The sequence below is a fragment of the Juglans regia genome, chromosome 15, assembly GCF_001411555.2.
Source record: "Juglans regia cultivar Chandler chromosome 15, Walnut 2.0, whole genome shotgun sequence".
Taxonomy (NCBI): domain Eukaryota; kingdom Viridiplantae; phylum Streptophyta; class Magnoliopsida; order Fagales; family Juglandaceae; genus Juglans; species Juglans regia.
The window spans coordinates 7,629,674-7,654,763 of NC_049915.1; the positions used below are offsets into that span (position 1 = coordinate 7,629,674).

The window sequence follows — 25,090 nt, forward strand, 5'->3', positions numbered from 1 at the left end:
CCAGTTCTCCTTCTGATCATGTAACAAGATCTATCATTCGGGGGGAATGGTAGTTGTGACTACCATAGTGAGATTTGATTACAAATCTCAGCAAGTTAATAGGAAACTTACACACAGGTTAATGATGCATGCATTGCAGTAAAAGCATGAATGCATAATCAAATCATAAGTAATCATAGCATAGCTTGACATACAACATAACATAACTGGCATAACTTAAACTGAAATTGAAGCTTAGCATGAACGTGACTTGAAACATAACATGGACTTGAAACATAGCATGAACGTGAACTTGAAACATAGCATAACATGTACTTGAAACATATTCTTGTCTCATAGGATTACCATGATTGCGTGAACGTAAACTTGAGCATAACATAACGTGAAACATGACTTGAACTTGGAATCTTATTCAATATACTTAATCATTAAAGTGACCATATGGGTGTTACACGGGTCCCTTTGAGCTGTGTGTCCATGCCGATTACCTCATCAAATCACAGGTTTCTATACCAGCGGTGAGTGCGTTAATACGTACTCCACAGTTGTTGTGGCCCCACGTATTCTACGTGTCACAATTGTTGTGTCTCACGTAGTGTATGCTCCACAGTTATTGTGGCCCCATACTTTATGCTTCACAGTTGTTGTGGCCTTATGACTTATTTGTTTGTGCCACACTTGCTGTAGACACACGTAACATAATGCGTGGCACCATCGGCGTTAGTGTCTGGCGCGCTTCGGTGACCAGCTTATTAGACCCTATTCGTAACTTATTGACTGTACTTCGTCAACCCAGAAAATCTCACACCTATTTAGACACTCCAGCGTGAACAAATAAGTTCTACTAAGATATTACTCTATCCTAACGCTTAGGGTCATGATTAACATGAATAACTTGACTGGCATACATGACATTTTGTAACGTGACTTAACATGAACGTGACATAAAAGATAGAAGTCCTGACATAGGATAACGTGACATGAACGTAAGACGACAGACATAACATACTTTGAGACATAAATATAACATACAACATTTCACAACATGACATACATGTAACAGGCAACATTTCGTAACATAGCATACCATGTAACATACAATATTTCTTAACATGGCGTAACATGTGACAGTGACATGAAATACATGTAACATATGGCATACTTAACTTAACATAACATACTTACAATGTATTGTAATACGTGACAGAATATCTTATGTAACAGATGAATAATTCATGACAGAATAAATTCTTTGTAACAGATAAATATATAATGACTTGGCATGGTACATATGATAAAATACTTACATAGACTTTAGTTCCCTTACTTATTACTCATACACATTAAATTGATAGTAAATTAAAAGCTAACTTACGTCAATCTTCGCGCTTCGAGACAAAACTCAAGTGCGATGACGAGAAATTGAAAGTAGTGATTTCTAAAAATTAGAACTTAATCACTAACAATTAGGAATATGGAAAAATATCAATTTAGAGTAAAATTATCATTTTACCGTCTATATGTGGAAAAATAACAATTTTACCCTATGTATTCCATATTGTCATTTCATACCTCATGTAAATTTTATCCTAAACTCAAATATTAATTCAGAAAAATTTAAAACTAAATACAACCATTAAAACTCTATAGAGCCGAAACTTACAGAGGCTATTTCCTTTGATTTTTGTTGTAGTTCTTTCAAATCTCAAAACTCATGATTAACCCAAAATTTTTCTTCTACTATACTCATAACATATTCCTAAGGATAATCATGTTTTGAATCATGAACAAAAGTAATCAAAATCACTAAAACCATTCTTGAACTTTTTGATTTTTCTTCTAAGTTCAAAACAGAATTTTGTTTCTGACTTGTTTTGATCAACCTCTTGATCCATGACTTATAAAGAAGTGATCTTTAAACCAAAACATCACATGGTTTAAAAAGATGTTCTAAAACAGATCCACGCATCAAACTCAAGATCACATGGTTAAACATCAACCAAAACATAAATTTAGCCAAGACATCATCACTTTGGCCTAACCGAATATCTTCTTGCATAAAATTTCATATCTTCGAAACTAACAACAAATATTTTCAAAATAACATTCTAACATGTATATAAGAGGGTTATGATCTTCCAATAAAAATATCAAAGCCATTGGAATAAGATTAAACCATAAAAGATTTAAATTTTCTCAAAACAGAAACTGTTTTTTCTATTCCAGTTTCTAAGTTTCTAGACCTAAGAACATATTTCACCAAAACTTTTAATCATGCAACAAATCATCAACCAATAATCATATACACATGTTAACAGTACTCCATAAAAATTTTGGACCAAGATTTATTCATTAGCTTGGTCAAAAACTCCAAAATATAACACACTCTCCAGTTTATCGCCCATAATGACCTTTCTGGGGTCTTTTTACTAATCAAATGATCTCCAAATATAACGAATAAGGTATCTACATAAACTAGACTCCAAAATAAAGAAATTTCATGAAAGAAACTTTGCGAGAAAACACTTATAAAAGCTTCGAAACTGGCGTTCAAAAGAGGTAAGAAAAACTGTCCGAGAGTGTCTTTTGTGTTCTATGGAGGAAAAGTGTAAATGAGAGTTGCTTTTCGTGGGAAGTGGACTGGGGAGCCTCTTAAAAAAGTTATGGAAAGTGATAGGACTGAAGGAAAGGTTGAGTGTTGGCCTTTTCTTCTCATAAAAATCAGTTAAAGATCTTTTCTCAAGGTGGAGTGTAAGAGTGAAAGAGTGAGGTGGCCCTTTAGCTTTGTATTTGAAGAACCTTCTAGGCCCTTCTTGTAAAGATCTGGCCAGCCAAGTGGGGGTACAAAACTTAGCCATAAAGCAATGCTAATGTGGTCAATTTCGTGGGCTTTAGTGGGCCTAAACCGAATGGGCTTAAAGTTTAGGGTTTAAAGAGGGTTTGAGTTGCTATCAAGCCCAAATCCAATATCACTTGGTCCAATTAATTTTTCAAGGTTAACAAGGTTGGATAATGATGTTCTAACACAAATTTGAAGGATTAATAGTATGTGGAAGTGATTTAATCAAATAATTAAACACAATACTAGAAATCGGATTAGAACAGGTTTAGAGGCCAACTTTAGGGTTTTGGAGAAACCGTTTAGGGTTCCGATTTCAACCATGCTTTTGGGCTTTCAATTGGACTCCCACCATTTAGGATTTTACTAGGATGGAAACCCTCTTTGGTCTAGCACAATTTGGTTAAGTAGATGACATAAAGTTTTGCTTAAGTGGCATGATCTTACACATTGATTCCTTCAAATTCCTCAAACGCTCCTCATGGTGCCAAGTGTCTAATATTATTAACTAAGTGTGGCTAATATCTTGCCAAGTGTCCACATAAAAGTTCTCTAATATAATCTGGACATTCCACACTGTAGTTTTGAAACACTGCAATTGGTACGCTTACCGAAGTTACTATTCACTCCGAAAAAGTGAATCATAAACTTCACACTAAAAATTCCTAAATATTCATATTAACTTACAGTGAAAATCGTTTACCGAAATTCAATCTCGAAGTGCTCATAAAAATAATTTCATAGTTTCAAACATGAGTTTTGTTCGAAAATATGAAAATAAACTTATTGTGCCATAAAATCCTAAATAATCAATTGAGTATAATGACGTAGACCATAATACATTCTGACACTTCTAACTATCTCAAATAAATAAAACTCATATTTCTAGTACCATAGTGAGTGATAACACTGACTATGTTGACAGACTAAAACCTATGTAATTGGTCGATTCGTAAAAACTTATAGAGTTTTTATAAGATTCCTAAAGTCAATATAAATTCTACCAATAAATTTCTAACGGGCTGTTACAGCAAACTTTAGGCCTGCACCATCTCTTGCCCCAAAGTCGAAAAGAGCGAAAAAAACTACTAACCAATCTCATGTATGAGATCATTTTATAAGAATTGAATTTATTGATCAAATTGTACCTAAAACTCAATACAATTATTGTTTTAAGATTTATAGATACTATTATAAAAATAATACTTCATCAATATTATACCATCTAAAATATGCTTATCCGAACTAGAGAATACAAATCTTATCCGACTCTCCCATTAAATCTGAACTTTAACATCCGGATTCGAATGAACACCTACTTTAGGTGAAGGCTTGCTTCAGTGTTTTAATTCTACACAACAGCCGCCAGAAATGGCTAATTAGTTGTCACCACGTCACGCGTCAGACAATCCCAATCTCCAATAAAGCTTTTCTTAATCCCGATTATGGAACGGCTTTCTGAGTTTTATGATTATTTGCCGAAACGGCATTTCCATAGATAACAACAATGCACGCGACCCTTTCTCAGCGTGAACGGCGTTCAAGCCTTAAAGGGTCGGTGACTCAGTGCTAGCTTCACAAGGTCGCACGGAAGAAAATGAAAATGAAAGTCTTGACCTATTCAAGATTATTCATTTAGGACTTGTCCTTAACTTTACTCTGAAGAAAATGAAAGACGTTCATGTTTCACATTTTTCTTGAGTTTCATAATATGCATAAACTTGACTTCTTTCATTAAATAATAATAATATATACAAACTTCGTACAGACCTTTAATAAAAAAAGTGTGAAAACTTACTCTTTTTTTTTTTTTTTATGTGAAATATTGATTTTTGATCTACGATGAGGATTTAGACCTCAATCAATGTGATTTGGAGCCTCGGTGATAGTTTGGAATGGATGTACAGTGCTCGTATGTATATTTATAACTGTAAATAATAATAAAATAGTTAGAGTAAAGATATTTTATTAAGTTTTAAAAAATAAAATAAATAAAACTGAATAAAAATATTATTTAAAGTAAGTATTGTGTTAGAGTTTTTATTTAAAATTCATAAAAATTGTATTAATTTTTATGTTTGAGTAATAATTAAATTAAAAGCTTAAAATTTTAAATAAAGAACTCATTTTTATTTAAATAATATTTAAAAATGAAGCTATGCAAAATTTTGAAATTTTCATCAAATATTTTATTAAGATTTAGATTTTATAAATCAAATTATATTCAGAATAATGTTTAGATCTCGTTTGAATTAAGAGATAAGATAAGATGGTTTGAGATAATTTATGAATAACAATAAAATTTATGAGTTAAAATTTATGAAGAATAGTGAGATCTATACTTATCTCTCAATCTAAACATATTTTTAGGCCTCGTTTGAATTTTTAATTCACCTCAATTCATCTCATTTTATTATTATAATTTTTTTAAATTTTTATACAAAATATAATAAATAATTTAATTTTTTCAAATTTTAAAATAAATTTTTTAAATTTTTTAAATTTATATATAAAATATAATAAATAATTTAATTTTTATTCTAATATTTATAAATTATCTCAACTTATATCGAATCCAAATTATACTTAAAGAGTGTTTGAATGTTGAAATGAGTTGAGATGATAAAATATTTTATGTTATTATTTTTTAATATTATTATTATTTTAAGATTTAAAAAAATTAAATTATTTATAGTATTTTATGTTAAAATTTAAAAAAATTGTAATGATAAATTGAGATTTATTGAAATGAGTTTTTTTATTAATTAAAAACAGGCTGTACACCTTGACCGATTCCGTGATAATTGACAGCTGCTATTTGTTTAAATAAAAGTACAAAGGAAATGAACGGCCAGGGCCCAAAACACGTGTCACTGATCGAAATATCTCGAACCGAAAAAGCTTTATCGAGAACGTTCTCTCGCGCATCAGAGCCGTCAATGCCTTTAACCTAATCTTTTGCCCTAATGGCACCGACTCCCTCTTTGTCGTACATATCCAACCGTCTATCTTTTCTAGTAAACCAATTACAGCCGTTAGATAAACCAAGATTTTGCTATAAATATTGTTCTTTTCTTTATCATCTTTAATTCCAGCTGCAGCGGCCGCTGGCTTTCCTCCACACGAAATCTATCCCTTCTCGCTTCTCCTAGATCTGTTACAATCCTCCTCGTTCCTTCAAATCCTACTTAATATTTGACCAGATCGTTTCTCTACACACATTTCGATGTTGGATTTCTACTGTTTCGCTCTATGTGTCGCTGTTGGTTGTTGTTCTTTTTTGTCGCCAAATCTGGTTCGTTTTCGCTTCGGATGGGTAGATCTTGGATGAGGGAATTATAAAGGTATACTTGGATGATGTTCTTGCAAGTTCTATTATTTTGAATTTTTTGGATTCTGAATGGAAGGATTGTTCTTTTCTTCTAATCAAGAAGCCGGGAAAGAATCCAGATCTGTTTATTTTTTTTTCTTCCATTCAAGAAGTCTGGAAAGGAACCGGATCTGCTCGTTCTCAATTTCGGATGTTCTATATTCATTTAGAGGAAGAGGTACTGAGTTGAAGCCTTTTTTTCATCTTGGTCGTAGTTTAATTTTTCGGTTTCTTGGCTTCTTATGATCTGTAATTGTTCTTGGGTTTCAGAATTTGAAAAGATTATAGATGGGTCAGGGAATTGAATTGTTCTTGGTGGATTAGCGAGCTTTTCTTCTTATTGATGGCGAGAGAGTCGATCGGAGCAGAATACAGTTGACAATCTGATTATGAGAAGATAATAAGCGGGTTTGATATTATAAGTGCATATTTAACATTTCCTGCATGATTGGTAAGATATGCTATGTTATTTATATCAACATGATTAGTCGAGAGGTGAAGATGGTGTGGGTCTTATGAGAGTATGGCATAGGATATTGTAAGGTGTTTTGGTCATGTATCGACCTTTGCCATGACAGGTGCGCTTGCATGGCAGGTCAACCACGCTTAATAAAATTATTCATTTTTTGGTTTTGGGGGGAGGCGGCCCTGAGCTTCTTTTTCATTTTGGGCCGGCCTCCTCCTATGGTTGGTTGTGTGTGTGTCTCCCTCTCTCCCTCACTCTCTACGCGATCCGTTATTGGTTCTCTGATCATTCCGCCAACTAAATGCTGCGTTGGACGTGGCTTAATCTTTGACACAAACGCTATATAAGGACGAGGCAACCCAATTTGGGTTATAGCACTGACGGGATTGCAGTTCTAGATTTCCATCCGAAAGGTATATCAATATTCTATGTCAAATTTATAACCCCAAAAAGATTATTTGGTGTCTAAAATTAAATGCTGCACTCTGATTTTATGACTTATTTATAAGCATTAGGATTTGCAATATATACTGTTATCAATATGAATTTGTAAGCATGAAAAGCATTGAGTTTCAGCTAGAACATTATATTTTTTCATGCTAACAAGAATTATTCCACTAATTGCAAACTACAGGATGCAATCTCCCGTGGCATGCATTCAAATTTTTTAGTAGCCGTGTTCAATCATAGTCACTTGGGGAATAGCTATCTAATTTTTTTTTTTATGAATAATAAATTTTATTTAGATAAGTAGCAAGGCAAAGCCAAGAACAGAGGAATAGCCATCTATTTAACCAAAATACTGGCAACTCTATTTGCAATACTGATATTGCCCTTGACAACATGTGAACAAAAGTGAATTTGCAAATCTTTGCCTGAATGTATGCTATTTTGGTTTTCTACCGTTCATATTTCATTCACAAGTTTACGGGTGTTTGTCCCGTTTTGTTATCCTTGGGAGTGTTCATTATTTTACCCACTTTCAATGGTGGATGTGTACATTTTGGGGTTTGGTGTTTAGACGTCCTGTTGAGGGATCTTGATTTTGCATGCTGTAAGTTATTGTTCTTAATGATTAAAAGCTTCTGTAATCTGTATATGGAGAAATGTGCTCCTAAGGGTAGGAATGGGTTCCTGCTGATATTCACGAGTGCTGGGTTCGGCTCTAGGGGCTTGGCTGTTTTTGCAGCAAGAACAATGATGTTATTGGTGGCATACACAAGACATCAAGCGGACTGTGGCAGCAGGTCATTATTTCAACCCAAATTGAAGCGGACTCATGGCTTCGTTAACTTCCAAGCCAGGTGATGGGTCTATTTTATGGTAAAGTTAAATGGAAGCTTTCTGGTTCTTTTTTAATTCTCTGCATTTATGTTTATGTTTTTTTGAACGAGGATGTTGTGGTTAGTTGTTTTTATTTTCGTCGCTTTAAAAATTGTCGTCTGTTTGGGTGTATCATTCCGGAAGGTGTTTGTAATTTGATTGTTCATTACATGCATGTGGCAATCATCAGCCACTGACTTGTGATTTTGCAAACTGATTTTTTTTTTTGGAAGGATTTGCAGTCCTTAATGTGGGAGTCCCCTGGGAAATTGGGGTTGTATTTTGTTGTGTTATACTGGGATTTCTTTGTTTTGTGCTTTTCTTCTTGCAATTGCTTGCGTCATTCTGTTGACAGATCATTTGTGCTTGTCAGGTGGAAAACATTCTACTCTTTTGTGGTGGAACTCCTGATTCTGTTTTTTTATGCAATTTTTGCAAATTCTCGGCCATGCGTTGTCAATTCTGCAACTTCTTGTGTTTCTGTTGGAGCAGATGACACCGAGAGCGCTCTCTCTTCCAAATTAGTGTGTGCAACAGCTGCTGATTACTACACAATTGTCGTTTTCTTTTGTAATTGACTTACCGAGTCAAGGTAAAATGCTAGTCTTAGAACAGGAATTTGATTCGCATGCGAAGATCCTATTTGAATATCATTTTAACTTTGTCATAGTCTCTAAAATGTGTAATCATGGTTTTAATAACTTTGTTGAAGTTGCTTTCATGTAGAACTGCTACGGCGTTTGTGCGTTTGTTGGGGGGTAGTTGGGGTTCTTCACCATCATTGAATTTGTATTGTGGCCTTGATTTCTACATTGAATTCTATTTTCATATTGTGGCCTTGAAATGTCCTTTAAAGCAAAAAGTTTGCAAAAAATTGTCTGAAATCTGTAATTTTTCTATGGTTTCCCATCCTGATTTTCGGTTATTTGGGGAATGTTATTTTATTTTTTTAAATGTTTAAAAAAGTTTTATAGGGCAAGAATATTGATGATGATGATGATGATTTTTAGCAGTGGACAAATGCTGAAAAGTTTATGCAATCCTAGAAAGACTTCATATGTATGGTTAATGATGATGAAGAAGAAGGCTTATAAAGGTGAAGACGCAATTCTGTCTATTTATTTGATTATTCTTGTCCTTGCATTGAGAGATGGATCCATAAGCTCAAAGTGGTTAGAGCGCTCAAACTACAACGTGGTTTTGGTTTGGGAGGTTGGTGGTTCGAATCCACTTGGATCTCTATTTTCCTTCCTTTTAAAAAATCTGACCAATTCTTTAAAAATTGGAAAAAAATAATGTAAGTGTAAAAATTAATCGTAAGTGTAAAAAATTAATCAAAAAATAAAATAAAGTATTTATATATATTAGTATAAATATAAATTATTATAATTATATATTATAATAATATAATTTATAACATAAAATTTTAATTTTAAATATGAAAATTTATTAGATTATATGTTTAAACAATAAATTTGTAACATATTTTTTTTTATAAAATACGTAATATTATTAATGTAAGTTTGTATATTAATTATATTTTGTCTTAATATTAAAATTGAATAGAAACCGGTAAAATTGAAAAATTTGCCTGTGGATGTAAAAGAAAAATGGAAGAACCAATAACAAAAACAATTATATTTTGGAATATAAATGCTATGTTCTTCTGTACATCAAATTTTAATAAAATTAAAGTAGTCATCTTGAAACAAAAAAAATTTAAAACAGAATAAATTAAAAGAAGAAAAAAAATAAATTAAAGTAGTTATTTTCTTAATTATTAAAAGAAGTAATAAAAATAAAAAAAAACTTACTGTCAAGCATTTCCTTTCTATTGAAGTATCAGTTTTTTTATTGTTTTGTTTTGTTTTGTTTTGTTTTGTAAAGATATGTAAGTTTTTGTATTGAAAACGCTTGTTGCTATCTAACGCATTTTGATGCAAAGATGATTCATAATTGAGCACCTCGTTTTGCCTTACCCAACTTACGATGAATGGATCAAGTGCTTCTTTGATGCAAAGACATTCCCACAAGGCGAGTTTAGTGTGGAGCTCATGAGACATGCATTTTGATTCGGAAGAGTTTGATTGCGAGCATTTTGACAAGAAGAAAGCTTCGACATGCCATGCAGGCGAGAAGTTGGCTCCAGAGAGAATCAGAATGTGCTTTTGTCTTTGTATGGTCGGATGAACAAATTATAATTTGATTTATCTTAATTATTAATTCTCTTATAAATCAAATCCTATCATGTCCTTTTAAGTTTTAGAAGATATATCATCCACTACATCAAATTACAATAAACTATAATAATCCTTGAATGCTTGTGTCATACCTTATCTTGTGATAATCTTTCATTAACTGGCATACATTTGCCGTTCTTTACAACTTCAAAAAATATTTAGACATTCATTTACAGCAGGAACTGGTTATCTATCATACCTTTCACTAAAATTTTATGGCTGCAAAATCATTCAAAATTAACAGAGTTAGCTACACAGATAATTTCTGGGTCAAAACCAGCCCCTGCAAGTTGGAGCTTGGATTTTGAAGAAACCTGGTGTATGGTAAGGTCTAATGAAAGTTTCGTGTAGTTGATTGGTATGTTCGGACTAGCAACCCGATTCCGATTCCGATTCCAAGGCAAACACCAAGCCCAATCCCAACACCAACTCTCACACCAGCATTGAACCAGGACAATTCACCATCTTCACCATCTATGTATTCCGTCCTCCAAGACAGGTTATTGTACTCATTTTCATTTTCATTTTCCGCCACCTACATTTCACAAAAACCAAATAATTGTACAGGCTAAAAGTATAAAAGCATATATATAAATGCATGAAGTATAAAAGAATGCAGAAGTTTCAAAAGCTTCTTTTAAAGAGAGAGGCCTACATGCTTGAAGGATTTTCTGCCAAACGCTAACTAGACAAATCTCTCTTTTCTATGTATACTGGCAATTCATCAGTAAATGATAAAATGCTCGATGAACCATATATGAAAACAGTCTCATTGGAGGTTTACATCAATTCTGTTTAGCTATTTTTCTGTTAAGATATGGCCATATACGCAACATTAGACCGAAGAAAAGTGGCCATCGTCAAATTAGGAGAATTAAGGAGACTCGGGCTATCTGTCAAATCCAACATTTGACAGATAGCCCCCAAAGGAGACTCGGGCTATCTTTCAAGTTAATTCCGCCCAAAAAAAAAAAGGATTACTGATTTTGAGTTTTGCCCCATTGGTTCTAAAAAATATAAATAAAAAAAGTCAAATTGCATGGGAAATACTTTTTTTTTATAAGTAAAAAGAGATTTTATTAATTCACGTAATTAGGCAATGCCCCGAGTACACATGAAGTATACTCGAACCTAATTACAAACTACGCCCTACGGAAAGTAGCATAAAAGTCATTAAAACCTGTTCCATTCAATACAAATAGATGAAGCCCAAAGCAACAATGCATGGAAAAAAAGGCCCTAAAACCATCCGGAGAGCGTGCCCTATTGTCAAAACAACGACCATTTCTTTCATTCCATGTGCACCACATTAGGCATAGAGGCACCATCTTCCAAACAGCTGCAATGTGACGATTGCCCCGGATCCCTCTCCAACATCCCATAAAGCCTTGAGTATTTCACAATGAAGAAGTAGGTGATCTGCTGATTCACTATTGTGTTTGCACATGAAGCACCAATCTATTATGTAGAGGCCACGCTTTTTCAGCTTGTCGATAGTCAATATTTTCCCATGGGATGCCAACCATCCGAAGAAGGCAACCTTGAGAGGAGCAATGCTCCTCCAAATTCTCTTCCATGGGAAGGCATTGGAGGAGTGAGCCTTGTAATATGAACGGACTGAAGATTTCTTGTTCCCCGTCAGTGTCTAAAATAATCTGTCCTCCCCCTCTTGCCTATATTTTCAGCGCATACAACACGCTGTAAAAATTAGCAATGTCTCCCATCTCCCAATCCTGTATAGCTCTAGTAAATCTCATGGACCAATGAAGGGAATCAATGGAGATGTTCATATTATCAGCCACGGAGGCACCCTTATCTGACGCAATCCTATAAAGAGGGGAAACCGTTTTTCAAAGTAACATCACCACACCAAATATCGTGCCAAAACCTGATTCACATGCCCCTTCCCTCCTCAAGTCTAAAATTAACGAGTAAATCTTCCCATCCATTCCGAATAAATTTCCAAACTCTTACATTGTAAACCCCTCTTACTAAGAGCACCAACCTCCCCAAATGCTCCCATATTTAACATTGATGATGTTCCTCCAAAGAGCATCTATTTCCTGATGATACCACCATAACCATTTTCCACGAAGGGCCTTGTTGAAGGTTCTCAATTTTCATGCTTTATTTTCGTCATCTTTCGTTAATTACACTAATGTTGCAAAATTTGATCTGTTTACTTTATGACATTACAGACTTGGACATAGTTCCATGACCAAGCATCTATTAGATGACAATAATGTTGATTTCAAACATATGAATCATTTGGAATTTCCTTGTGAGGTTTGCCCCCTTGCAAAGCAACGTAAATTGCCCTTTCCCGAAACAGAGCCCAAATCCAGAAACCCTTTTGATGTTGCTTCGGTTGATATTTGGAGTCCCAACCAAACCATATCATACGATGCAAAATATTTCCTCACCATTGTTGATCAATTTACAAGATGCACTTAGATTTACCTTCTTAAAAATAAATCCGAAGGTTGAACATCTCTTCTAAAATTTTTTTTCACTTGTTGAAACACAATTCAACACTCAAATCAAAATTCTTATTTCTGATAACGGTGCCGAATTCAAAATGCCTCATTTCTATAATTCCAAAGGAGTCTTACATCAATTAACTTATGTCTCTATGTCCCAACAAAACGCCCTAGCTGAGCGCAAGCACCAACACATTCTCAATGTGGCGCGTGCTCTCAAATTTCAATCTAGCTTACCCTTACAATATTAGTTTGATTATATCACCACCGCCGTCTACTTGATCAACCGAACACCCACCCCAACACTCAACCGTAAAATCCCTTTTGAAATTCTCTTCCAAACCAAACCATCTTACTCCCATTTCAAAATTTTTAGGTGCTTGTGTTTTGCCTCTACTCTTTCCCATGCTCGGACCGAATTCGAACACAGAGCTAGAAAATGTCTCTTCCTCGGCTACCTATATGGTGTCAAAGGATATAAACTACTCGACCTAACCACCAAATAAATTTTTCTCTCAAGAGACGTCATTTTCCATGAAGAAAATTTTCCACTAAAACACCCAACACCTACAACGTTGCCCATTTATCTTCCGTCAGCGCGTATTGACACGCCCCCCCCCCCCCAGTCACCCATAAATCCACTCCACATGCTCAATATCCCTTCAGTCAAATTCCCTTCATCTCCAATAACGAAACCACAGACCACTTCATGTCACCTACGAGCTCACTTGCTCTCCGTCCCCAGACTAATAACTCCCCTTCTATTCCCTCGCCTGATGACTCTTCATCCACTACATGCTTTCCTCCACCCCTTCGAAAATCCACTAGCACCAGAACGGCCCTAGAATATCTCAAAAACTATCATTGCCAACAGGTCAGTGAGGTCACCACAACCGAAGCTCACCACTCGACATCCAAGTTGAACTCCCCTGCCTCTTCTTCACGTTCAGGTAATGATGTTTTATATCCCCTTTCCTCAGTTTTATCATATGTATCACTCTCACCCCAATTTCGAGCTTTTACCACTTCCGTCTCAATTAATTCTGAGCCAACATCATATACACAAGCCATCAAACACCCAATCTGGTGTGAGGCAATGGACCAAGAGCTTACTGCTCTTGAACTCAATGAGACATGGACCATCGTGGATCTTCCTCCAGGCAAGAAACCAATCGGCTGCAAATGGATTTACAAGTATAAGTTTAGAACTGACGGCACGGTGGAGAGAGCCAAAGCTCTACTAGTCGCAAAGGGTTTTACCCAACGTGAAGGTATTGATTTTCATGACACTTTCTCACCTGTTGCTAAATTGGTTTCTATTCGATGACTTCTAGCTATCGCTGCCATCAAAGGGTGGGATCTTCAACAACTTGATATCAACAATGTCTTCCTAAATGGCAACCTTGATGAAGAACTTTACATGAAGCCACCTCTCGGCCACTCTACAGCCAAAACAAATCGAGTTTGCTGTTTGCAAAAAAGTCTCTATGGTTGCATCAAGCATCCCGCCAGTGGAACACGAAACTTACATCTACCTTAGCTAAATTTGGTTTCATCCAATCAAAGGCCGACTACAGCCTTTTCACCAAGTGTACGTCTACCTCATTCATCGCCTTACTTATGTACGTTGATGATATCATTCTCATGAGTTCGGACTCACATTCAAGCACTGCCGTGAAGAAATTTCCGGAAACAAAGTTTTGAATAAAAAATTTGGGCTCATTACGATACTTCCTTGGAATGGAAGTCAGTCGTTCTAAAGCAGGCATACAACTTAGCCAATGCAAATATGCGCTGGACATATTATCTGAGACTGGTCTCTTGGCAGCCAAACCTTCTCTCGTGCCCATGGAACCGAATTCTAAGCTCCGCAAGATTGAAGGTCCACTCTTTCATGACCCTTCTCTCTATCGCAAGTTGGTTGGCAAGCTACTATATTTGACTAATACATGGACCGATTTAAGCTATAGCGTGAATCTCCTCAGCCAGTTTTTGGACACTCCTCGTGTCCACTATTTTAAATTTTGTACCGTACTGGCCGGTATGACCGAAATCTTCCGTACTGGCTGCTGGGCCAGTACAGGTACCCCATACTATCGGCCCAAATACCGGCCGGTACCGGCCTCAATTTCTGCCTGTATCGGCCGAAATATCGGCCGATATTTCGGCCTTCCAAAATTTATTTTTTCATTTTTTCAAACTACAAGCTTATTTTTTGACCCCTAATTCAGACTAGGCTATTTATAATTTATATATATGTATTTATATATAATTTATTCATATATAGACTATTATTTTGAAATATAATTTATTTATATAATTTATTCATATATCGACTATCCTGAAACGATACCAGTATCGAAATATTTTATTCCAGTGCCTTGACCGGTACGGCTTCCAGTACGGTATTCAAAACATTGCTCGCGTCTTGCATTATGATGCAGTAATCAAAGTCCTTAAATATGTCAAGGGGACCCCAGGGCAGGGCATCTTTCTCCTAGCTAGTTCAACTTTGGACCTTGTAGCTTACTTTGACGCCAACTGGGTAAATTGTCCAGACACTCGCCGATCAACCACTGGATTTTGTGTGTTCATTGGAAATTCTCTTGTCTCATGGAAGTTAAAGAAACAACAAATGATTTCAAGGTCCTCTGTGGAATCAGAATATCGAGCAATGGCTGCCGTAGTCTGCGAGCTCACTTGGATCCGTTACTTGCTCACTGACTTGTGGATAAATATTGAGGCACCAGTGTACTTTATCCCATTTAATCAAATGGAATTTTTTCTCATCCTCTAACCCTCCCCACAAGAAGTCATAGAAAATCTTCTCCATTCAATTTGCCACCCCTGCGGACAAAAGAAAAAAAGATAAAAAGTACGTTGGGAGATTAGATAACGTACTCTTGATTAGTAGTGTCATTCTACCGCCTTTAGACAAGTAAATTCTCTTCCAACCTACCAATTTGCGTTTGATTTTCTCGACAATCCCATCCCACATCGCCTTGGATTTATGAGGAGCCCCTAAAGAGAGTTCAAGGTATACTTCATAGGCAAGGATGACAACTTGTAGCCCAAAATGGCAGCCACTTCACTTAATTTATTAACCAAGCCAATTGGAACTATTTTGGATCTAGATAAATTCACCTTAAGATCGAAGACAACTTCGAAGCAAAGTAGGAGGGCTCTCAAGGAGCAAATCTGATTGGGATTTGTATCACAAAAAATCAACGTATCATCGGCGAAAAGGAGATGAGAGACTGATAAACTACCATGCGAGGAACCACCCACCAAGAAGCCTGAGATGAAACCCCTATCCACCACCCCCTCCAACATTCTACTCAGCACATCCATCACTAAAATGAATAAAAGTGGGGATAAAGGGTCCCCTTGTCTCAAGCCCTGAGAACTGTTGAAGAAACTTTTGGGAGTGCCATTGACCAAAATTGAGAATCTGACCGTTGTGATATAATGTTTTATCCATTGACACCATCTTTCTCCAAAGCCATACCTACCAAGTAGATACAACAAGAAATTACAGTTCACATGATAAAAAGCCTTCTCTATATCTAATTTACATAAGATACCTGGGGTGCCATCTCTGACTCTATTCTCCAGCATTCATTAGCAATAAGGATCGAGTCTAGAATTTGTCTTCCTTTAACAAAGGCATTTTGTGACTTCGAGATGATCTTCCCCATAACTTCGCTCAGCCGTTTAGCTAGAACTTTTATAATGATCTTGTAAACCCCACTCACCAAACTTATGGGATGGAAGTCTTGCACCTCCACTGACCTCACCCTTTTTGGAATAAGGGCGATGAAAGAGGCATCAAGGCTTTTTTCAAATTTCATAAATGAGTGAAATTCAAGAAAAACATTCATGAGATCCCCCTTGAAAAAGTCCCAACAAGCTTGAAAGAAAGCTATTGTGAAGCCATTAGGACCCGGTGCTTTGTCATTGTCTAGCCCTTTTAGCACGCTGAGCACCTTATCCTCTTTAAACGGACACTCCAACCAAGCCGCACTTGATTGGTCAATCGAATCGAAAACTAGTCTGTCTACCTTGGGCCTCCATTGGTATTGCTCCGTCAGAAGCTTATCATAAAAGTGGACAATGTGATCCTTAATAGCGACTCTGTCTGACAAAACCCTGCCTTCTGAGAATTAGCTACTTTGTGAAAGAACTTTGTGCTATTATTCCCTAGGGCCCGAGATTTTTGTCTCCAAGAAATCTCCTCCATAAGAGTATTTTTTCCAGCTCAGCTACTACAATAATTTTCCTTGACTTATCATCAACCGAAAGAGCCCCATTTGCCTCTTTTTCATCAAATTGCAGCAACTCTTGAAACAAATTGTTCTGCTAGTCATTAATGTTCCCAAAGACTTCCATATTCCATATTCTTAGATTGTTTTTCAAAGTTTTAAGTTTCCCGGCTAAAACAAAGCTAGGAGTGCTCGTGAGTTTATATGAGGCCCACCAAGATCTAACTTTCTCCGTAAACCAGTCGACCTTCAACCACATGTTCTTGAATTTAAAGTATATATGTCCCTCATGAAGACCCCCACAATCTAATAAGAGGGGAAAGTGATCAGAGCAAAGCCTAGGGAGCCGTTTTTGGCATAGGTTGGGAAATGGGCCTCTCAAGAAGGAGAGACAATGAACCTGTCCAACCTAGACCAGGCGATCCCGTTAGACCAAGTGAAGTCTCACCCTCACTAAAGGCAAATCAACCAAGTCTAGCTCAAAAATTAAAGCTGAGAAGTCAGCCATGGCTGAACCCTTGCTAGAATCCCCTGACCTTTCGCTCAGAAATCGAGTGATGTTGAAGTCTCCTCCAATACACCATGGGACATCCCACCAACTGCACAGGCCAACAATCTCATCCTAGAGAAGTTTTCTATTGCTGTCATCATTAGGCCCGTAAACTCCTAGGAACCCCTAACCGAAACCATCTTCCACATTCAAGAAAGAACAAACTACTGAAAAATTCACCGACGTAATCCTCCACCAAATTAAATGCTCTCTTATCCCACATTACTATAATGCCCCCTGAATCACCCTTGGAAGCAAGGGTGGTCCATCCCGCATAAGAGCAATTCCACAAACTTCTTATTGTATGCCTGTCAATAGACTTCAGCTTAGTCTCTTGCAAACAAATCGCATCTGCCTTCCATTCCCGTATTAAATTCTTCACTCTAAGGCGCTTGCTCGGGACATTCCATGAAATGATCTTGGGCTTCATGGAATGCCAAAGTTCACCCTATCATTGTGTCTCCCATTGCTCGCACTTCCTTCCCTTGCATCATAGTTTATGGAGCAAGCAAGCCTCTTAAGCTCCCTATCTTTTTTAGCGGCATATTTGGCAAGGAGGGGCTGTCCTGCGTAGAAGATCCCGATGTAATAGCGAATTTCATTTACCTTTTGAAGGACCCAATCAGATTGTAAGCCAGCCCATGAAGTCGCTAGTGGCAACAAACATATGGGACTAGGCACATCCCCGTAATCCCCTAGTTCATTTAACATAGTATCAACTCCAAACTCCTTGCATACTAATTGTAATTCGGACCCGATTGATTCATCATCTGAGAGCACCCCATCATTTGATGACTCAACATCCTCTTCTGCCGCTGTGCACAAAATCCTGGAGGGAGTCTCTACATCTACAACAGTAAGAGTTTCCCTGACATTAGCAACTTCACATGTCGTTGGGTGAAAGCCTGGAGCCCTGAGTGTAACCTATGAGGGTTGTGAAGAACCGATAATGTGCTGAGGGCCATCATAAACTTCAAACCGAGGCAGCCCAGTTGAGGATGACACCTCTTCACGGTTGTCCCACCCATCCGAGGACGAGAACTGCTCCAAACTTCGAACCATAGGGTCTCCGGTGGTCAGCAGCCTTTTCTGTGTTGCTGGCGAGCTCCCAGAGGCCTGGGGACAGACGACGACTTCCATCTCGACCAACCCAGTCAAATCCGTTGGCTTCACATGTCTGTGCTTCATTATCGAGCCCTGTGGTTCTGCTTGTGGCCGTAGAGTCGCCGGAGGCCGGCGGTTCATTCTGTGTTGTCGATGGGGCTGCCAAATTGACCATCGGAGCGATTGAGCTTATCAGGCCTATGACAGAGGGCTCACGAGCCCGAGATATTTCCTTAGCCCGCCATTCAAAATGGATGGGCCTAATGGGCTCGACCCTTTCCATCCTTACCCTTCCCCCTCGTGCTTTGGCCTAGCCTAGATGCCTCCCATACAAACACTTCCATCCTCACGGACCCTCCCATGCGTGGACCGAATCCCACCATTTCAATTTGCTCACTGCCCAAACCCATAACCATACTCAAGCTCAAGTCTACTTTTTTCATTAACACGTTAACTTCCTCTAATACTCCAGACAAATCAGCTCTGACAGCCCACAAGACACCTTCCACTTCCCCCACCTTCATGCATTCATTAGAGGACCCCCCCACTACCCACAAGGCAACGACCGTTATCACCTTCAACACTGGGCACCTTGCCCTTCGTCACCTTGGCAAAGCTAAACCCTGCCAGAGAACTTGTCGATAACCTCAAAACAGAGGCAGGTGAGACACCATTGGAGGGGAGGAGCCTCCCTGGTTCCAGCCCATTACCAAACACCCCACCCTGACGTAGGCCACCCTCTGTTTGCACCCCATTGAAGCCAGCCATTTTTTTGAGGTGGTATGTGAACCCTTCCCAGCTACTGCCTTTCGTGCCTTTAGGGACAATCAGAGAGCCCCACCTCCTGCCATTCCCAAACTCCTCCAAGAGCAGGAAGCATCCTTTGGAGTTAATGTGGTAATGTATGGTGAGAACCCCGTTACCCGCCCTCAGTTTTCTAAAGAGCCCTTCACTCCGGCAAGAGTCAAGGGCTTCCTCAACCATCTTTACCACCCATGAAGCCGACGTCCCGTTTATGAGTGGAGGATTGGGTGTGCGCAATTTGAGGATTTTCAATAAAGCACTATTGGGAAAATGGTTATGGAGGTATCACTTGGAGGGAGAGTCATTGTGGAAGGAAGTTGTTGACTCCAGATATGGAGGTGCTCGGGGTGGTTGGTGTACCAATGTAGTGAGGGGTGCATGGCGTGGGTTTGTGGAGATATTTAGGGGGGGCTGGCAATGTTTTGAAAACAATATCCGCTTCGTGGTTGGACAGGGCACGAGAATCAGGTTTTGGCAGGATGTTTGGTGTGGAGAGTGCTCTTTGGAGAGGGCCTTCCTAGCTCTCTATAGTATTGCAGCTAATAGGGAGGCTTCAGTGGCGGACTTGCTTGTATTTTCCCATGGTTCTCATAAATGGAATATCCTATTCACTCGGAAAAATCATGATTGGGAATTGTCTACAGTTTTAGAATTTTTCAGCTTGATATATTCCTTAGGAAGTATAACAATACAGAGTGATAGGTTACAATGGAGGTCCAGTGGCAGCAAGAAGTTCACAGTGAAAGCTTATTATAAAATCCTGTCCTCACAAGGTAATGTATCTTTCCCGTGGAAAGTATATGGAGGACTCGCGTACGTTCCAAAGTGGCTTTCTTTGTGTAGACTACGGCTCTTGGGAGCATTCTAACCACAGACAACTTAAAGGTGGCTGACTTGCTTGCTTGCTGGAAGGGTATCCAAGGCTATCCCCAGGTGGCAGCAGCATGGAAGATGATCTCGTTGTGCATTATGTGGTGTATTTGGATGGAAATGAATGTGCGGTGCATCAAAGATAGGGAAAGAACAGTGACGGAACTTCAAAATTTTTTTCTACACACTTTACTCCTACGGTTTTCAGCCATTGTTCTGAATGGAAACGATGTGCATGATTTCCTATCTTTAATTTAGTGTTTTAGAATGTATTTAGGCTTCTTCTTCTGTATACTCCCCGTGTACATGGGCTATGACTATTTCCATTCATATAAATGAAACTTACTTCTTACTTATAAAAAAAAAAAAAAAAAAACATAACCATTCTTCTGTTCCTCTCGGTGATACAAAAGCTGTTATTGCCCACCTTCAAAAAAATGGAAGTTTTTTATTCCACCGTGAAACGCCTAACTCCCTCCATCTGAGCTATGAAGAAAGGAGCAGGAATAGGAAGAAAAGAAACAAAAGGAAGTGGGAAAGATCCCGACAAGAATCGAAGAGAATAGAGAGGTCAACTCCGGCAAGAAGCGTCGGAGAAGAGATTACGTGCGTGAATGAGGATAGGAAAATTGTACGGAGAGAAAATAGTACCAAGCCTTTCTATTCCTAAATCTTGCATGGATTTCCAAAAGTTCTAAAAATCTCATATATAAATTCCAAGCATGTATGTTTGTGCAAAACAAACACTAGAATAAAACAATTGTTCTCTATCTCAGTGACGTGATATTCAGTTACCCTTTTTCTGGGTTTTTCTTTTAATCATAGTTCTTATACATACAATGCTACAAGAAACAAGCCTTATGACTTACTATGATAAATTGAGATATATTCGTATTCAAAAGGAAATGTATGTTAAACCTAGAAAAAAAAATAATGTTTGGATCTGACAATACCATACCATCAAAAGGTACAACGGCCCGAGCGACCAGACTTAACATAAATGTAGCCACTGGAGACATTTTAAAAAGGGAGAAATGAGCAGTACTTGGTGAAATAGGTTCTTTTAGAATCAATTTTAAACCATCTGCTAGAGGTTGTAACAATACACGCGATCCCACTACATCAGGCCCCTTTTGACGTTGTAGAAAAGCCATTACTTCACGTTCAGCTAGGACTAGAAAGTTCTCTTCCAGGATAGTTTTATAACTAAGTAACTTTTGCATTTAAGTCTTGTTTGGTCTTTTTTTTTGCATAAGCATGTACCCATATAGAGAGACTATAGCCCCGTTTGGAACTTCTCAGTTTAGTCTAATTTTAATTTGAGTCTAACATCCAAACACCCAAATCTCAAATCACTAAACTCATCTCAACTCAAAACCTCTTTTTACGTGGGACCTACAATATTTTTTAACTTCCTATAAATACATTTAAATACATCTTAACATTCAAATACATCTAAATTCATCTTAGGTGGACCCCACAAAACTTACTCCATCTCAACTCACTATTATTCATAAGGAACTCAACTTAGCTCAATATCCAAACGGGGCCTATATGTATCTATCTTCTTATGTACTTTCGTAGGTTGTGCCCCTAACAAAATTTCCTTAGTTCTGCCTCTGATCGCATTCTGTATTTATCAAGAAAAGTGAAGATGATATTTCTCAAATAGTGGAACCATATTTCAGTCTTTCAAAAGTTTCCAAAACTTACATAAACCTAAAACATTGAATTCAGATTCATATTAACTCAATACAAACTTAGGCCTCTCATCCCCACATGCATAAAGGTACACATAATAAATGCATGACGGCTACTCAATAAAATTTATAATACTAATTCTTTACTGCTTAGGAGAAAAGATGAAGATCTTTTTCATAGCAGTTTCTATAGGCATGCATACTATACATTTCCTAAAGGACAATGAGGTGCGGGAAAGAATTAATTTGACCGTGCGTGCAAGGACAGCAAGTAAACAGAACAATCTGATATAAAAACTAAAGCTTTGACCTTTATCAAGTTAATTAAGTTCCAGAAACATACAATACATTTGATAGTCATCGATTATTCTCATCCTTGTTTCTTGCTAATATGGACTATGGCAAATCTAATTCCAAAATCAGAAGCTCCAATAATTCAGAGTGCATTAATGACCAAACATTGACATGCAAGCAACTCTATCTGTCAGGGACATCCAAACAGGAACCACGTTTTATTGGCTTGGTCTTAGATGCTCATGGAACAAAACAGAAATTATAAACAACCCCTTTAAGCTCAAGCACGTGTAATCTAGCTCCCAGCTGCTGATAACGGCCTTGTTTGGATGGAAGATTTATTATTGACAATTTTTAGGTTTATAAAAGTGACCCGGTCTATAGAAAATATATTTGTTAGATTTGAAAGATATTGGGATTTACAGGAAATATGTGTGGGAAAAAGTCCCTAAGATGTGCATTTTTTAGTTTGTACTAAAGCTGTTTTTCTTTTTAATTTTCTTGGTACGGAGACAAATGAATAGATAAAATTTGATTAGACATTTTTTTTAGATATAGAAAGTTTGATTTAAAAGATTATGTGTTTGGGTAGCCTAGAAAGACTATAAAATAATTGGAGTGGACCCCACACGTGCAGGCCATGCTCCACTCTGGCTTTGGGATGAGGCCCATGGAAAGGTCTCCCCATCATTTAAAAACTTGTGCCCTGCCCATACCCCCACGACACAAGTAAGATAAGATTCTCTTTGCTCTCCCAGACATCAATGTGTAACAAAAAAAACTGGCCCTTTTGTAACATGCTTCAAGACAGGATAGTTGGGCTTATAGACATGTAAGGAAACATTATTATTCAACCGCACTGTAGTTTGTGATCATAGAAATCCGTCCCTTGCAATGAAGGGGTTGTTTAGTCACTCATTGATTGGAAAACCAAATATAACCACAAAAAACTTGGCTCCCCTCAACATGCAAATACCAACTCTGCACTAAAGCACTAAATGAAAGCCAAAAAATCAAAACCAGAGAAACAAAGAGAACTTCTCACCATGTGAATTTCAATATCAAACATGTTCCAGCATAATTACCTGCAGATCTTCAGGGGACATATTTTTGTGGGATTCAGTAGTCTCATACTCTGGAATCACATCCAACATGCCATTCCTGTTGTGCTTCTTTCGAAAACCCAGTTGTAAAGTCTTGGTTAAGATGATAGGTGTTCCAGAAAAGCAACCTGCGACATAAACCTCCATTGTTGGTGTCGAAAACTCAGGGCCACCTAGTTGTTTCCCCTTTAAGAATCCAGCGCCGGCGGTGATCACTGGTTCACAATTCATATTCCACCGTTTGGTGCTGTTTTTCAATTCCCCCACGAAACCATTGCTATTAGACATCTCCAAAACCCCAGAGAGAATGAGATCTTCTTTATCGAAAACCTCGAATTTCACACTCCCTGTCAACCTTATACTGTCTGTGCCCACAAAGGTGGCCTCTTCTGATTTCTTATCTACCCGGTTCCTTCTAAGAAGGGAACAGACTCCATCAGAGTAACTGCTACTTCTAGCACCATTGACTTCCAAAACAGTGTCAGGGCTTAGAGGAATATGATTCAGAGTAAGAAACTCAGGGGTTGAATCGTCAACATGGAAATGGCTGATCCTCACGTAGAAGACTCTCAAATCAAACCAAGGCGATGATAGATTGATACAGGGTTGGTACCTAATAATTTGAAGCTTATGATTGGCCGATTCACCATTGCTCAATGTTGTTTTACAAGAACCCTCCATAGCTCAGCAGGTTGATCTTCACCAATAAACCTTCGAATTATATTAACTATGATAATGGAGATGCCATCCCAGAAACTATGCAAGTTGGAATCCGGTCGCCTATAAAAAACCTGGTTCAAAAACCAACAGAGAACTTTGTTCTTCAGATAAGCACAAACAATAACTCAGTCTCTCTTTCCCTGGGTAGAATTAAAAAGATGAAAAGGGAAAAATAAAATAACATCTCAGATCAATAACAAACAGAAAAAAGCTAAATAAAGCCAGCCCTTGCCATGCCAGTTATCAAGGGATAAAAATAGAAATACCAACCAGAAGAACCGATACCTTTGGAATATGGAAAAAATGAAGACCTCACTAACGGCAATGGAATGAAAGCTGACCAAAAGCAATCATTCCACCCCCCCCTCCAAAAAAAAAAAAAAAAAAGAGCAGAGCTCAGATTCAGACTAGAACTAACTAGATGTATTGGAGAGGAGACAAAGTCCAATTCATAGATGATCTTCTTAGCAACAGAAACTGGCGGAGGAAGAAGCTCAAAAGATGTTTAGAAATCAGAAAAGAAGTACCATGAAACAAATTAAGAATTTAGCTTGGCAGGCATATACCACAGAACAGGAAATTAAGTGATTTGGATTTAAAAAAGAGAGAAAAAAGGCACCCACCAGCAACCCCGGGAATATACAGCCAACCAAAGAGAGATCTCACTTTTCTATCTACATTTTAATAAGCAGAAGATTGAAGAACCTATCCATTCTCTAACGAAAATAAGATAAGAAGGGAAAAAAGAACGAAAGAAAGAAAGAACAGTTGCCAGATATCCCAACAAAATGCCAGCTATTTTTGTATAACACGTACGTGTCCTGTCACACGCCCCGCCAAGTATACATCTCTCTCTCTCTCTCTCTAGAATGCTACAGAACCACAAACGATTACGTAGTTTTCACCGGAAATAAAACTCACCCAGAAGATCTTTCATCCCCAAGCTGGATTCGAACTACTATGTT

At 37.6% G+C, this 25,090-nt stretch overlaps 3 protein-coding genes across 6 annotated transcripts; 1 reads left to right on the forward strand and 2 right to left on the reverse strand.

Moving 5' to 3' along the window:
• Nucleotides 1-5,912: 5,912 nt before the first annotated feature.
• On the forward strand, nt 5,913-10,208 carry LOC108991666. 3 transcript variants are annotated; one of them, XR_001996182.2, is made up of 5 exons: nt 5,913-6,183; nt 6,271-6,387; nt 6,480-7,979; nt 8,372-9,094; nt 9,944-10,208. XR_001996182.2 is itself a non-coding variant. In XM_018965999.2 (3 exons), the coding sequence occupies exons 2-3, from the start codon at nt 7,555-7,557 to the stop codon at nt 8,574-8,576; spliced, it is 630 nt and encodes a 209-aa protein (XP_018821544.1). In that variant the 5' UTR covers nt 5,916-6,387; nt 6,480-7,554; the 3' UTR covers nt 8,577-8,826. The 3 variants fall into 3 exon arrangements, 1 of the variants encoding a protein (XP_018821544.1); XR_001996183.2 differs by lacking the exon at nt 9,944-10,208 and having other exon boundaries at nt 6,274-6,387; nt 8,372-8,826; XM_018965999.2 differs by lacking the exon at nt 9,944-10,208 and having other exon boundaries at nt 5,916-6,387; nt 8,372-8,826.
• Nucleotides 10,209-10,308: 100 nt separating this feature from the next.
• Nucleotides 10,309-24,881, reverse strand: LOC108991665 (uncharacterized protein At1g01500-like). 2 transcript variants are annotated; one of them, XM_018965992.2, is made up of 3 exons: nt 24,749-24,881; nt 23,388-24,196; nt 10,309-10,773 (listed from the first exon to the last, which is right to left on the reverse strand). In XM_018965992.2, exons 2-3 carry the CDS (start codon nt 24,084-24,086, stop codon nt 10,570-10,572), a joined length of 903 nt encoding a protein of 300 aa, XP_018821537.1. In that variant the 5' UTR covers nt 24,087-24,196; nt 24,749-24,881; the 3' UTR covers nt 10,309-10,569. The 2 variants fall into 2 exon arrangements, with proteins under 2 accessions (XP_018821537.1, XP_018821539.1); XM_018965994.2 differs by lacking the exon at nt 24,749-24,881 and adding an exon at nt 24,411-24,499.
• Nucleotides 21,151-21,462, reverse strand: LOC118344714 (NADH-ubiquinone oxidoreductase chain 1-like). The gene has a single exon (XM_035685870.1). The coding sequence runs from the start codon at nt 21,460-21,462 to the stop codon at nt 21,151-21,153; it is 312 nt and encodes a 103-aa protein (XP_035541763.1).
• Nucleotides 24,882-25,090: the final 209 nt, after the last annotated feature.